Here is a 16,314-nt window from a genome sequence, read left to right on the forward strand (position 1 = left end):
AATTGAGTTTTATCATGTTTTGGTGCACATCTTTGTTTGGATATGAGGTTTGATTACCAGGTCTCTGTGGGCTTGAACTTCGATGATAAAAAGACGAGAAAAAAGAGCAAGCAAATGCCTATCCACGTCCACAGATTTAAAAAAGCCAATCCTTAAATGCTTTTTTTACTGACTGTTATGGCTGCTATGGTTATTTGTGATTCCATTCTTCTTTGTGTAGATTTTAAAATAGAGCTTTATCGTGTTTTATTGTGTTGATCTTTGTTTGGATAGGCCAAAAACATGTCAGTGTGAATCTTTCTTATAGTTTCATTGTGATAATATATTTTTGGGGTTATATTACACCCTTTGGGTATTGTTTTATGTTCAGTTTCTTTAGTGTGTATAGTGAGTTGTTTGTTTGTTTGTTTTTTTTTTTTTTTTTTTTTTTAATTTTGTCTGCTGCTAAAATCCATTCCAGTTTTTTCTTCTTGCCCATACATGTTCTACATGTCTAATTTGTAATAACTTTTTTTTTTTTTTTTTTTTTTTTTTCTAGATAAATGAGTTTATCCATTGTTTTGTTGGTGTTCAAAGATTTACTACCTTGCATGATATGGAAAAAGAAATCTGCAAGGAGGAAGGCATTGAGAAGTTTGATGAGTTAAATTTGGGCCCATTGGTCCGACACCCTCTTGTTCACCATTATTTCTTATTGAGTTCAGATGCCACTGAAGTTTGTGAGATATCAACCTCAGATACCTTGCTACTACTTCGTACATTAATACGAAAGAATATAAGTAAAAAGTTGGAGGTTGAAGAATTTCTGGATTTTGTTGCTACGAGGCGAAAAGTTTCTTGCAAGTCAATGCTTGGCATTATCTTCAAAAATTTTGGGTATGTTCTTTTCTTTTTGCCAGTACTGGTTTATTTTAGGCGAAACTGTAGCTATGGAGTGAGTTCATCATTGTCTTTGTTAATTGTGAGTTGTTAAGCTAAGTTTATGTAAGTTTTGTTGGTATATTGCCTCCTACAGCTAGTCCATGCTAACCGTTGGGGTAAAAATTCCAATGTTCTCATCAGTCTCCAGGCAGTTAGTAGTAGTAGCTACTGTTTATCGTGTAAGAGTTTTATTTAGTTCAGATATTGTTACCTGGAACCCACTCTACCAATGAAAGGACTGTTTTCTTTATTTGGGTAAACATGATTTCTTTTCAATTTGACTCCAAGAGTTTAGAGTACTTGTTTTTTTCATTCAAAATTTCATTTTGTCTTTATCGTACGTACTCTGTTTGGTTTTTTTTTTTTTTTTTTTTTTTTTTTTTTTTTTTTAAGAAGAAACAGGGACTTTCTATAGATTGAGTTTGAAGGCTTGCTGATTCAATTGGTCACAGGTGGTTCAGATTATTAATTATTTTTTTGTCAACAGCTAAAGTTGATGCTTGCCTATGGCCACGACATAACTGATTAAGAAAGTGTTAAATTATTTTAGGGCTTGTATGGATTTAGGGTGCTATTTTTTTCAAATCCTTTAAACTATCTCATGCTAAATGTAAGTAATTTGTAGAAAATACATGCTCATACCTGAAAAACCTCTTGTGTTATAGGAGCCTTGTTAAGAGTTTGAGGAAGAGCATTAAGGTATTAGAGGATTCAAAGATGGGCGAGCAAACAGAGGCGGTTCAACCAAAGAAAAAAGCCCGCAAGACCCGTCCTCTCTTTACTGCGATTAAAAAACAACTAGATGAGCGTTTCAATTCTATTTCTCAGCGCGTCAAATCGTTTTCCTCGGTAAAGAAAGATTTTTCTGGCAAACACATAAGGTTTGATTCATCCAGTTCAGAGGATGAACAAAGCAATGTCTTATCTGAAGAAGACAACAGTGGCTATGGAAACAATAGTCAAACTGACTTCTCAGATCAATCAGCTAGGAATTATGATCGAGCAAGTAGTTGTCCCTACCCATCTGTGAGAGAAGAGATGAATCGGCTTGGTGTTAAATCCGTTACAGATGTGGCATCAGCAAGTGGTGGCCAAAAGCACCATAAGAGTAGCCAGGCAGAAAACAGGAAAAGAGCACGGGATGAGTTAAATTCCAACAATTCTGCACCTGGACCCTCCAAATTACGAAAGATGAGCAGTGCAGGTTTAAATGTTTTCTCATCAAAGAATGGAATTAGAATCAAGGAGGATAGCAATAGAGGTGGAGGTGATTTTACTAGTACAGAAAAAGACAAGTTTTTCATGGCTGACGATACTTTGAGGTTATTCATTGCAGTTTGGAAGGAGAGGTGTCAGGGAGTCAGTATTAGTACGGTATGTTGAATATCTTTACCTTTTCACAACTTGTTGATCAAAAAATTTGAATAAGTATGGGGACATTAAGTAAATAATGCGTACCTTGTTTTTGCAATATTAAGATTCATCACTTGAGTTTGTTATGTATCTTTTTCAACCTTGCTTATCAATCATAATAACTGCATCACAAATGATAATCCATTTTTATAATTCCTTATATTGCATTCCTTATGTTTTCATTTCTTGCAATATATATACTTGGTATGGCAGGTGTCAATTCTCATCATGTCCTGTCACTTTTAGGTTCTTAAGAGGATGCTTCGCTATTATAAAATTCGAGAACGAAAGAAGACGACTGAAGTATACTCGACCTTACCATTCCTTGGAGTATTGAATGTCGCGGTTAGTTATACCACTCCTTTGTTAGTTGTTCAAATTATTCACATAAAATGAGTGTAAGTAACACAGGAATTACACGCAAAATCATACTTTCATGGGTCTCGTAATTTGTATGTGTGTATTGCTGTATTGGTGATCTAATACCTATGTTAACTCTACACAATTATACTTTTTTTAATTTTAGTTTTAATTTTATTTTTTAGTATTAATATTTTTTTCTTCTTCATGTTGCAGATTTCATCCATCAAATTAGGAATGTGGGATAGTGTCTATGACACTGTTCAAGGTGTCAGTCAATATGATATATCCAAGCCACTTTTTAGTGATGCTTGTGAATACGAGAACATTGATGTCGAACCAAGTGCAAACGATGCCCGGAAACTCAGTAAAGTCACTGCTGATCCTGCACACGGTGAGTATGGAGTTTTTGTATCAATGAGCAAAGTTTTTTTTTTTTTTTTTTTTTTTTTGGGAAGCTTTATACTTTTGTTTGTGAAGCATTAAGTATTAAGTTTTCCAGTGGTTTTGATCAACACGGACGAGGTTGAGAAAATCTCAAGATACCTATGCATTGGATTCTTAAACAAGTTGAATTATCATATCGGAATAAGGGTTTCATTTTATTAGAAATAAAAAAAAGCTCGTTATCTTTATTTGAATAATAAAATTGAATTTCTTTATCCAAGGGACTGTTTTGTTTGTGGGTCCATTAGGTATATAGCCATATTTACACTTTGAGATTGATATTTAGCCAACGTTTGGTAAATAGCCACATCCACGTATTTACATGCTTAAATTGACGTAAATACCCTACCCTTTTATTTCAATGAAAGGGCAAACCAGGATTGCCACATCAAGTTTGTGACTATTTACCAAATAGTTAGCAAACGTTGGTTATATAGCAATCCCAAACGTCTAAGTTAGCTAGTTACCTAAATTTTTGTTTGTTTTATTAGCTTCAACTAGGACTCTAGATGAAACTAAATTAGTGCTATTTATTTATTTATTAAACTGAGCACTGACTTTTATGTTCTGCCTTCGAACTCTACAGCTGTTTCAGTTGAAGATATTATCAAGAAAGTTTCAGAATATTTGAAGCTTGATCAAGGAGTCGTTCAGGAAAGTAGAATTAGCATATTGAGAAAACTTATCAAGTGTGAGCCTTGGCTTGCAGACCAGTTTTGTGTCAAGGATTTTGGATCCCTTGGCTATGGGGATTTTCTACTTTTTATTGAGAAATATAGTTCTCTCTTGCCACAAGAGCTGCATAGCTTATTGACTGGCAGTGGCAATACAAGTCAGAAAATTCCTCTCGAGGTTGGCATGGTGCATCATCAGTTGGTCACTCTTCTGTCACAAGCCGTGAACAATATGTGGGAGAATAGAGGCATTGCAAAGCAAGATGTTTCTTCACTGCTTATGAGGCAATTTCCATGCATCGGTTTTAAAGTTGTAGCAGATGGGTCTCTGAATGATTTCTTAAGTGCAGCAATGAAGGACGCACATTTTGAAGCTCCTAAATCTGTCATATTCTCATTGACGTTATGTCCAACAACTAGTACTCCAGAATCTTCCGACCCTGCCAAGAGTGAACTGGGAAGCACTCTAGTGAGGCATGAGACTGGAACTGTTACGTATAGGGATGCGGTTGAACTTCTGCTCAAGGCTCCTATGTTGACGGATTTAAACTTGTGGTCACACTGGGACCTTATTTTTGCTCCATCACTTGGGCCTCTCGTGGCATGGCTGTCAAAAGAAGTCAAAACTGATGAGTTGTTATGCTTGGTGACCAGAGATGGAAAAGTGCTTCGGATAGACCCTTCAGCTACCGCTGATTCGTTTTTGGAAGCCGCAATTCGTGGATCCTCCTTCCAGACAGCTGTAGAACTGCTGTCCCTTTTCTCGGTTCTCGGGGGACAGAAAAACGCCCCTGCTTCCCTTCTGAAATGTCACGTGCAACATGCTTTCAATGCGATTATAAAGAACTCTCTTGATGGTAACTTAGATGGGTATGAGAATCCTCTTTCTAACATGGCTGGTGAAGTGACTAGATCTGGGTTAAGTAGCGAATTACAAAATAACATCGATAGAATGAATATCGCAGTGTCTACCATTTCAAGGTTTGTTGTTGATTGTCTCCATCACCTGCCAGCAGAGATTCGTGCATTTGCTTCTGAGATATTTCTCTCTGGCATGCAATCTATTGTCAAAGATGCTGCTTCGGCTATTTTACGAGAATGCAGCCAAACAAGTCAGCTTGTCATGCTTCACGAAGTTGGATTATCCCTTGGTGTGGTTGAGTGGATTAATGATTACCACACATTTCGTACAAAAGATATTGCTGATATGTTCCTTTCTGAGTCTTTGTGCTCGAAACCGGTTGGGTCTATGACGGCTTCAAAGCAGAAACAGGATTTTCTGTCTACATCCGGAGGGAACTTTGACGAGTCTCCGAGGCATGGAAAAGGAAAAGAAAGCAGAAGAAAAAGTATTCAAGTTGGTGCTGTGATCAATAAAGCAGAAGTTTCTGGGGTTGGAATTGGCATTGCTGGACTTGATCCAGAAGACGCAGCTCTTGTCATTGAATCTATCAGGAGAGAAGAGTTTGGTCTGGATCCAAGCATTTCAAATGTTGAGAGTACTATGCTGAAGAAACAGCATGCTCGGTTAGGAAGAGCTTTGCATTGTCTTTCACAAGAGCTGTACTCCAATGACTCACATTTTCTTCTCGAGCTGGTAAGTCGATTTCCTCTTTTCCTAAAACATAGTTTTTGTTTACTTACTACTACTAACTAAATCCTATTCTGAAAGAAGCCAGAATTTCAATTGAATGTTGAAGTCTTCAACACCTTCCTGTTATTTTGAGTCCACTTTACACCTTCGTTTTATATGATATTTCTGCGTTGCTTTTCATAACTACTTTTAACTTGTCTTGTGTTATTTTGGATTTCCGTTGTACTTTTGTATTGCTCAGGTTCAGAATGCTGATGATAATGTCTATCCTGAAATGGTGGAGCCAACACTGACATTTATTCTTCAAGATTCTAGTATTATTGTCCTGAACAATGAGAAAGGATTTTCTGCCCAGAATATTGCTGCACTTTGTGACATTGGGAATTCAACAAAGAAGGGATCTACTGCTGGCTATATTGGGCAGAAGGGTATTGGTTTCAAATCTGTATTTCGGGTATGTATAAAAATTCAAGCTCTCTTTTTTTTTTTTTTTTTGGGTTAAAGAAGAAACTATTGAGCTATGCTTCCTGTGTATTTACTTTGAAATTTATTTTCAATTATTAGCATGCGAGGCCGTGACATGAATTTCTATGCTTCCTGTGTATTTACCTTGAAATTTATTTTCAATTATTAGCATGTGAGGCCGTGACATGAATTTTTTTTGCTAATCCTGTTTACTTCAATAGTGCTGACCAGTCATTATTGTACCTTATCATTGGGTTCTATGTTGTGATTTGTGATAGTCAATGTTCTCTTGCGCAAAAAAGAAAAAAAAAGAAGGTAAATTGGTTGATAACAACAATGTTTAAGCTGTACTGAATCAAATGTTGATTTGCTTAATGTTGTCAATTGCATAAAAAGAAAAAGAAAAAGTTTATTGGTTGATAATAGCCGTACTGAAATAAATGTTAATTTTTTTTCTCTTGAAGTAGTTATGGTAGAGATTTGCCAAGTGCCCTCTAGTTTACATATTGCTTTGGATTATCCAAGGGTTCCCTTTTTCATTTTAAATAAATTTTAGTCTCTTGAAAAAATCCTCAAGTTATGCTGAATCACGTAGTACGTTAAAAAAAGAAGAGAGTTATGTATCTTTTGTAGTCTTTTGTTAGTTTTGTGGTTCATACACTTGTAACTAAAATGATATTTTACTCTATTTAATAATAATCTTTTGCCTTATCTGTGTTCAGTGCAATTTAACAAATCCTGCTGATTGTTTGCGGGCCTGTGTACCTTTTACTTATATACTTTTAAGTTGTAACTATGGAATCCTTGAGAACAATTTGTTGGAGGTTCGGAATTTAGTACAGAAACTTATTCCGCTGACGTGTATTGTATTGAGGTTGACAATTTTTTCGCTCCTGATATGTTGTTTTTTCTTGTTTCTTTTTAGATCACAGATGCTCCGGAGATTCATTCTAATGGGTTTCACGTTAAGTTTGACATTGGAGAAGGTCAGATTGGTTTTGTTCTGCCCACATCAATTCCTCCTTGTGACCTTAACCTATATAGTAGGTTGGCGTCAGATGGTTCCGATCAGTTTGATATTAACCAGTGGAACACTTGCATTGTCCTTCCTTTTAGATCAAGGCTATCTGAAGGAACTGTTATGAAAAACATCCTGTCAATGTTTTCAGATCTTGATCCATCTCTATTACTCTTTCTCCATCGCCTCCAATGCATTAAATTTAGAAACTTGCTTGAAGATTCGGTCACTGTCATGAGGAAAGAAATTGTGGGTAACGGTATAATTAAAGTTTCTCATGGTAAAGAGAAAATGACTTGGTTTGTTGTGTCGGAGAAGTTACGGTCAGCTTCCATTCGCCCCGATGTAGAAATGACAGAAATTTCAATCGCTTTTACACTACAGGAGACAGCTGATGGTGGTTATACTGCACATCTGAGCCAACAGCCTGTATTTTCGTTTCTTCCTTTAAGGACATATGGTCTTAAGTTTATTATTCAGGGAAATTTTGTTCTTCCCTCGTCCAGGGAGGAAGTTGATGGTAATAGTCCATGGAACCAGTGGTTATTATCAGAATTTCCCGGTTTATTCGTCAAGGCGGAGAGATCGTTCTGTGGCCTTCCATACTTCAAAGAAAATCTGGGAAAAGCTGTAGCAGCTTTTATGAGCTTTGTGCCACTTGTAGGAGAAGTGCATGGTTTCTTTTCGAGCCTTCCTCGAATGATTATTTCCAAACTACGCATGTCCAAGTGTTTACTTCTTGAAGGAGACAATAGCGAATGGGTTCTTCCATGCAAGGTTCTTAGAGGCTGGAGTGAGCAGGCTCACTCTATTCTTCCGAATGCTTTACTCAATCAACACCTTGGGCTTGGTTTCTTGGATAAGAACATAGTTCTTTCTGATGCATTGGCAAGGGCTCTAGGTGTTGAAGAGTATGGACCCAAAGTTCTAGTTCAGTTTTTGTCAACTTTGTGTCGCACGAAAGATGGAATCAAGTCAATGGGCTTAGGCTGGTTGTCCAGATACCTAGCCGAACTCTATTCAATGTTGGAGCATTTCCCTGGACGGACTGCATTGGATGCGGAATTAGAAATGGATTTTATAAATAACCTCAAGAAGATTCCGTTCATTCCTCTTTCAAATGGTACCTTTAGCTCAATTCATGATGGTACAATTTGGATGCAGTCTGACTCGAGCTCCGGTTCTGATGGGGAGCACAAAACCGAGCTTTTTACGAATGTGTATGCCAAGCTCCGGATTGTCAGTCCTGCCCTTATGTCTGTGTTAACTGATGGCTCTCTAACCAACTTGACGATTTCTGATAAACATACTACTATGCTTCGCAAAATTGGCGTGCAACAACTCTCTGCACATGAAATCATCAAGGTGAACATCCTTCCTGCACTTTCTGATGAAAGTATGCACGGGGAGAAGGATTTGATGACAGCATATGTTTGCTTTGTTATGTTCCACTTGCATTCAAGCTGCCACGAATGCCATGTTGAAAGGGAGATCATATTGTCAGAGTTGAAATATAAAGCTTATATTTTGACGAATCACGGATTTAAACGACCCACTGAAGTGTCTATTCATTTTGGTGCGGAATATGGAAATACTGTTGACACAGGCAAGCTAATTGATTCTCTGGATATAAGATGGCATGAGGTTGACACCTCCTATTTGAAGCATCCAATCACGAAAGTGCTCTCGTCTGGGCGAACAAAGTGGAGGGAATTTTTCCAGGGAATTGGGGTCACGGATTTTGTTAAAGTGGTTCAGGTTGAGAAGACAGTTGTAGAGATATCTCGTGCTCAATTTAAGAGTCTCATGCCAGATGGAGAGCAGATTTCCCTTGGATCTACTGTTACAGATTGGGAGTCTCCTGAATTGGTTGATCTATTAAGTGTGTTGTCTCAAAATGGTAACAAGGGAAGGTGTGAATATCTTTTACAAGTTCTGGATAATAACTGGGATTCTTGCTATAGCGACAAAACAACAGGTTACTGCAATTCCAACTCTCTTGCAAGCGCTGGGTTCAAGTCTTCATTTATAAGCACCATATCTGATACACGGTGGGTTGTATCAACCACGGACGATGAACTCCACTATCCCAAAGATTTGTTCTATGACTGTGATGAAGTGCGCTCAGTTCTAGGCGCATCTGCTCCGTATGCGATCCCAAAGGTTAGAAATTGTCTCCCAGCATTTTGCTTTGTTTGATTCCAAGTGTTTTCTTTGAAACGATTCAGGAGGCTTTTTAATTCCTTTGAACTTACATTTAAATGTGAAACTATTAAAAGATCTTTATGCTTCTAAGGTACGTGTCAGGCCTGTGGTTTGCTCCCACACGGTCAACGTAATAAGTCCTCGGCGCCACCCGCATAGTGAACAAGCAAATGTTTCACTGCTTCCCAATTCTTTCAGGGTGGTTTTTTTTTCCAAAAAGAAACAAAAAATTTATTGAATAGTTTTAGAAGTTACAGGGTGAAAATTATGGAGATGGAACAAACCCTAGACCCTGGGCTGCACACTAAACAAACACGGCAGCCCGAGAGAGAAGGGAACCAAAACCCCCAACAATTATCGCAGGGTTTGGCGGAGGGCTTTATCTACCTGCTAAATTTTTTTGTAACAATAATTCATAAATATTTACAGGGGCCAAAAAACCAGATCTACCTGCTAAAATGAAACTAATTTATTTTTTTACAGATACATCTTGATTTAAAGAAATTGTTCTAATTTTTTAATAGGTCAAAAATAAGAAGTTGGTAGGTGATCTTGGGTTTAAGACTACAGTAACCCTCGAAGATAGTATTGCTGTGTTAAGAGAATGGAGCTGTAAGACCGAGTTCATGGCCAGGTATATCCATGTACTTTTATCATATTGAACTTGTGCTTTTTATCGGATGAGTATCATTTCTTCAAGCGATTTCCTTTTACTTTATCATGTACAACTCGTGCTGTTTATTGGAAAGATGGCATATATAATTAATTATCTCATGTTGTTGCCTTATTTTCACAGTTTTCTTTGATAATTTTTTATTAATAATTTCTGCGAAAAAGGTATATCCTATAGATATAGAGCACTTAATTTATATGAGAAACTTCTTAGAATCCTACTTAAATCTTTCTCGTTTATCTCCCTCACCCTACCTCCCTTCTTTGGAAGTATCTTTTTTATTTAATCATTTAGCCACTAAGCTCGAACAATCTTTTATCTTATTTTCCTGGTAAGTCATCTGCGCTGAGATGTTGGTTATATATTGCATGAAGCGTTTGTTTGGTTTGGTGCAAGGATTTCTCATTGTTTGCCATTTCCTTGGTACATTATAGCTGTTTGCAAGATGTTTAATTTCCATCAGCCGATTTTTGGCATTTATTCCCTTAGTTTTCTATATAGTGACACTTTTGATTCTTTTGCATTACAGCCTAACCCAAATGTCGAAATTATACACATTTATTTGGAATGAAGTGGCTGCGTCAAAGAAGTTCTCCGAGGAATTGCGGTCTGAACCTTTTCTTTTTGTTCCACACACAAGTGGGTCGAGCCACAGAGATGTGGTATCGGGTATGTTTTTGTCTCCTCGCGAAGTATGTTGGCGTGATTCAACTGGTGCTATAGATTTAATGAAGGGCACGCCTAAAAGCTCAAAAGGTCTTTTAAACAAGACGATATGCGATACGTATCCCAGTCTTCACGACTTCTTTGTTAATGCTTGCGGAGTCTGTGAGGAACCACCTCTCTCCTCCTATCTCAACATATTGCTGCAGCTATCCACTGTTGCTTTTCCTTCACAAGCCGCGAAAGCAGTAAGTAACGAAACCACGTGGATTTAATTATTTTTATTCGGGATTAATTGTGTTTTTGCGATCTGAAAGTTGAACCAAGTTTCAATTTTCGCTGAGCTCTAAAAGTTAACAACCGTTCTTCATGTTCTACAAATATTTTCATATTCCCCCTTCCATTAATTTTTTTTTTTGTATGGAAAATAACCAATTGATGAAATAGTTGAGGGCAATGTAGCAATTTTTTAAATCAAACAATTAGCTTTTGAGGGTACTGTGGGTTATTCTACGATCAAACAATTAGTCTTTCCGATTTTCCTTAACTCGCACGTAGAAATGAAATAATTTTTCAAATTTGGTTACTTCAGGAAGACCATATTAATATAAAAACTCATTTTCTCCTTCAATATTCAATATTTATTGCCCGTGATGAACCCAAATCTGTAAAGGTGTTATGGTTCTACATAAGAATAAGGGAAAGTGAGGAAAAGTGTTACAATCCTAGTTGATTCCTACATTGTCAAGTTTATTACCTCCTGGGCCTCCCTAATAGCTAGCTGGGGATGAGTTCGACCCAAAGGGTTGTAACAAAAAGCTAATTATTTGATGATAAAATAAGAATTAGGAAAGTGAGGAAAAGCTAATTATCTGATGATAAAAAATTATCGCAGTACCCAAAGCGAATTGTTTGATAAAAAATACTACACCCTCAAATATCTCATCAACGGGTATTTTTCTGTCAAACATTCAACAAAAAAAGGGGGAGTCAACATATTTTGTAACTCAGGGGTTGCCAGCTTTTAAAACTCACATGAAAATTGAAGCTCCAATTTATTTGAGTACTTTTAAGTTTAATGAACCCAAATTTTCTTTCCATGTCCCAGGTTTTTCAAGTTCTTTTGAAGTGCACTGATGCACTTAAGCCGGGTCTAAGTCCAGAGGATGTTGAATTCCTTAAAAATGCTCTTAAAAAAACGAAGTACGCAGTGCTTCCTACTAAGCAAAATAAGTGGGTTTCACTGCACCCTTCTTTTGGGCTTATATGCTGGTTTGATGATAAGAACTTAAAAGAGCATTTTATGGATATGAAAGGGATTGATTTCCTATTTTTCGGAAAATTGAGCAAGGATGAGGAAGAGGCTCTTCAAACAAAAGTTTCTGTCCTCTTTAAAGCTTTAGAGATACCCGCTCTTTCTGAGGTAAAGTTATCTTACTTTTCCTCTACATGGATTCATTGCAGAACTCAACTATGGCTTACAAATTTTTTTGATTAGTTTTCTTTCGCATTTTGTGAGTAACCTAAGACTTGCTGAATTGGAAGCTATGTGCTTGCCTAATATTTTGTCCAGAAATAAATTTGACCAAAAGGATGTGGCGTTTCCTTACTGGTTACATAGTAATTTTAGTAGTACAGCAGTTACGCGGATCGCTTTATGTTCCCATGTAGATTTTGAATAATAGTCTGGCAATATGTCTTCTTTTTATACCTTTATATAAGATTGTTGCTAGTTGGAGTGGTAATGGTTAATGCTGGGATGTGGATGTGTGGATAGGCGGTTCGATTCCCGGTCGAACTGCCAGCGGGAGCGTTGGCTTGAACTCCCACAGTTTTAAAAAAAAACAGAAGAAACTTTAAAGAAAATCCCTATCTACATCCGCAGATTGAAAAGCCAGTCCTTTTTACTGATTGTTATGGTTTAAGATTCCATTCTTTGTGTAGATTTTTGGTTGAAATTTTTCAATATAAAGTAGAGCTTTATTATTATTTTTTTTTGTTTTTCTGGTCAAGCCTAAAACATGTCTGTGTAATTTTTTCTTCTGGTTTTGTTGCAATATTATTTTCTGGGATAAAACTACACTCGTGATTTCAGCTTTAACTTAGTTCAGTGGAGTTTGTCTTAGATCGGGTACTTTTTATATGTTGAATTCCTTCCTTTAGTCTTTATTGCTAGGGAATTCAGTTGATAATCATTCCATTATTATCATTATGTTCTTTTATGAAAAAGTTTTACTCTCTTTGTTTCTAGATAAATGCATTTTATTAGAATGACTTCATTTTTTTCCTTTGAATTATAATTTTTACTTGAAAGCACCAAAATCAACCTCAAGGGGTTGGACTAGTGGTACTGGATATGTAGTTTGGCTTGCGATCCCATTCCAGGTTTGAATAAAACAGTGTTTATTATTTATGGATCTGAACTTGTAAAAATGATATAGTTTAAAAAACTACTGTACCTCCAGATTTGAATTTTTTGGGTCTTGAATCTTTAGTCGTATCTTACAATTTGCATAAACCTCAAAGATCATCAGATGATCGTGTATTTCCTGCAGTAATATCTCTAACTTTCTGTAGACAAAAAAAAAAAAAAACCCCTTTATCGCTCTATATAAATTTGCAAATTAGCCACAGTATATTGACTTCACTTGCATCTACGTGCAGGTTGTAAGTCAAGAAGCCGTGCATCATGGTGTAGCAGATTCAAGCTTTAAATCTTCTTTGTTGAACTGGGCTCTTCCATTTGCTCAGCGTTACTTGAATTCCTTGCACCCAGATAAATACTCTGAAGTGAATTATGATCGTCTAAACCGTCTTCGAGTTGTTGTTGTCGAAGAATTATTCTACAGGAAGGTCATAAAACGTTGTGGCAGTAAATCCAACAAGCGAACCGAATGTAGCTGTCTTCTCCAGGTAAATCTTATTTCAGCCTCGTACCAAATCCATGCGTATTAGTGTAATCAAGATGTTAAAGTGTATCCTTGTTTGGATCGGAAAAAAAAAAGTTACGATATTTCTTGATTTCGTTCTCTCGTTTCTGCGATGTCTCGTGTTTTTATTACTTTGCAGGATAACATTTTGTATACGACCGAAGAGTCGGACGCTCACGCCGTATTCTTGGAACTCTCTCGTCTATTCTTCTCCGGACAACCCGACTTGCACATGGCGAATTTCCTCCACATGTTGACGACCATGGCCGAATCGGGTTCCAACGAAGAGCAAACGGAGTTCTTCATCTTGAACAGCCAAAGGATCACAAAGCTCCCTGACGGAGAGCCCGTTTGGTCTCTTTCTCCGGCGTCTCCCACCACGGAGAGAAGAGAGACCGCCGAGACTTCGACGGACGGTCAAACTTCTTCCAAACGCAAAAGAACCCCAAACGCTACTCAGATCTGGCCTCCGAAAAACTGGAAAATCGCACCCGGGTTCGGCCTAAATACACAACCGTCGACTCCGCAGCCCGTCAACGCGGTCGAATACCGAATCACCGAATCGTTCCCGTTCCCGTTCCCGGTCAGCGGAAGCTTGGCCGTCGAAAGCGGGTCTCAATCAACACCTACGTCGGTACCTTGGCTTGGGGACCAAGAAACGGCCGTCGAATTCACTCCCTTCGGGCTGGAATCCGCGGTTGAGGTCTCGAACCTGGGCTCGTCGGGGTCGTACAAGAAGACCCATTTCAAGTCCGGCTCGGGAAGCGAACAGCCGACCCAGACCGCGCGGCCCGGCACGGCGAACGAGCTGGCGATCCAAACCGGGCGGTCCGGGGAGGAAATCGCGTACAAGTACTTTTCCGAGCGAGCCGGCGCGACGACGACGGTGAGTTGGGTCAACAGAGAGAGAGAGACGGGGCTACCGTACGACATAGTCATGAAGCACGGGGAGAGCGGGAGAAGCGAGTTCGTGGAAGTCAAGTCGACGATAGCGCAGAGGAAGAACTGGCTCATGATAACGTTCAGGGAGTGGCAATTCGCCGTCGAGAAAGGCGACGCGTTCAGCATCGCTCACGTCGTTTTGACCAAAGGCAACGTCGCCAAAGTCTCGGTTTTCAACAATCCCGTCAAGCTCCTCGAGCAGCGCAGGCTTCGTCTCGTCGTCGTGATGCCCTCTGAGCTCGAATTCTCGTTGGTGCCCCAAGAAACAGTTTCTTGACATTTCAGTCTCAGAATCTTTTTTTTTTTTTGGCTTTTTGCAGTTTTTGCTCAATTTTGTTTTTGTTTTTTATTTTGTTCCTTTTCAATGGCTACACATTTGGTCTCACCAAAGGAAGAGCCCAAGTCGGAGAAAGATATTCGTTAAACTGCCATATCACCACACAGACCACCATGCTGTCCTAAAGCTAAAAGAAGAATATGACTACCTGATTAAAGTCTAAATCACAGGATAAGGGAATTTTTTAGGTGCTTTTCTTTTATGCTAATTCCAAATATATATATATATATATATATATATATATCGATTAATTAAAAAAAATTCTTCACAAAATACCGATTATTTCTTTATTGAAACAAAAAAATACTAGATGAAAATAAGCTAAATGAGCCAAAATGAAAAAAAAAAATAGATATTCGAGTACACGAAGCTGTAGGCAACAAAGACAAGAAGATAAGCCAAATGAGATAATATATGATAAAAAAAAAAGAGTAATGCTAATTGGCACAACTCACGAGTGGGAACGTCCACTCATGAGTTGACACGTGTCAACTCATGAGTGGATCGTTCCCACTCGTGAGTTGTGCCAAAAATCATTTCCCTAAAAAAAAACTTAGATAGTCGATATTGTATAAATAACCAAGTGAAACCAAGGCTATACGTGATAAGTAAAATCGTAGATAGTCAATATTCAATAGGAAAAAAATAAAATTGATCGGTATTTGATGAATTAAGTTAAAATTCGTTATGTCAAGTAATTGTTTATCGTATTAACAGATAATGGTCAATTTTCTCACAAATATTTTAATAATCTCTATGACCGCGGGGACTGCTTCTAAAGTTCTAATCATACTTTAAAAAATAGTAATAAAATTATGAAATAACCCCAAAGAGTTAAGACCATCTCCACCCGAACGGCAAAGGGTGGGGATAGCGTAATATATAGCTCCAATAGTACGTTATATCTCACGCCATTATGGCGTGGGATATTAAATAGGTTTGGTGTCACGCCAAATATGGTGTGACACTGTTCCCTACACCAAAATATTTTTTTAGCCCTTATAAAGTTTATAATTTATATATTTGTATTGATTTATAAAATTATATCATATTTATTTTTAAATTATTCATTAAATTTATTTTCAAATACAACATTAACATTTGGAGTTTGAGAAAAACTAAAACAACATTAATTTTAAAAGAGAAATAAAATAACATTACAACGACATCGAAATGTAAAAAAAAAAGAACATTAAAATAAATAAAAAAACAAAATGCAACAAAATAAAATTAATAATAAATTTACAATACATAAACTAGTAGTCGGGAAGATTAGCGCCGGATCCTCCAAGACCGGTGAAATATTGTGATATGAATCAAAATTGGAAAATGGTGTTTGAGATTGTTGTTGTTCGGCTCTCTTTTGTAAAACTTTGGCTTGTTCAGCTTCCCAAAATGCACGAACATGGGGATATGATATTTTATTTAAATTCATTTTCATTATTTTATTTTCTTCTCTGATTGTTTTCAAATTATTAGCCTTATCTATACTTTCTAAGAGGCGTTACCTCATATCACCTGACTTCTTCATCTGCTCAAGAAGTAGTTTATTTCCTTCATCAACCTTGCTGATGGAGGAAGCTACTTTGTCATCCGTTTTCATTTTTAGTTTGGCTTTTTTCACTCCAATCGGTCGCTCAGAAGGAGATGGTTGTCTAACCGACTCAGGAGT

The 16,314-nt window shown here is 37.4% G+C and overlaps 1 protein-coding gene across 1 annotated transcript in view; it reads left to right on the forward strand.

The window, feature by feature from the left end:
* NOV (Histidine kinase-, DNA gyrase B-, and HSP90-like ATPase family protein) overlaps positions 1-14,841 on the forward strand; it is a 16,368-nt gene extending 1,527 nt beyond the window's left edge. Inside the window, exons 2-13 of the mRNA XM_089616585.1 lie at positions 539-876; positions 1,587-2,295; positions 2,581-2,679; positions 2,911-3,088; positions 3,728-5,412; positions 5,651-5,863; positions 6,800-9,055; positions 9,622-9,731; positions 10,300-10,681; positions 11,542-11,856; positions 13,098-13,346; positions 13,503-14,841. Coding sequence (XP_089472711.1) covers positions 539-876; positions 1,587-2,295; positions 2,581-2,679; positions 2,911-3,088; positions 3,728-5,412; positions 5,651-5,863; positions 6,800-9,055; positions 9,622-9,731; positions 10,300-10,681; positions 11,542-11,856; positions 13,098-13,346; positions 13,503-14,582 — 7,614 coding nt within the window. The 3' untranslated portion in view covers positions 14,583-14,841. The remainder of the gene's footprint in view (positions 1-538; positions 877-1,586; positions 2,296-2,580; positions 2,680-2,910; positions 3,089-3,727; positions 5,413-5,650; positions 5,864-6,799; positions 9,056-9,621; positions 9,732-10,299; positions 10,682-11,541; positions 11,857-13,097; positions 13,347-13,502) is intronic.
* The last annotated feature ends 1,473 nt before the right edge of the window (positions 14,842-16,314 follow it).

Source organism: Urtica dioica, chromosome 6 (genome assembly GCF_054948205.1).
Source record: "Urtica dioica subsp. dioica isolate 48M chromosome 6, U.dioica_male_clone48M_v1_H2, whole genome shotgun sequence".
NCBI classification, from domain to species: Eukaryota; Viridiplantae; Streptophyta; class Magnoliopsida; order Rosales; family Urticaceae; genus Urtica; species Urtica dioica.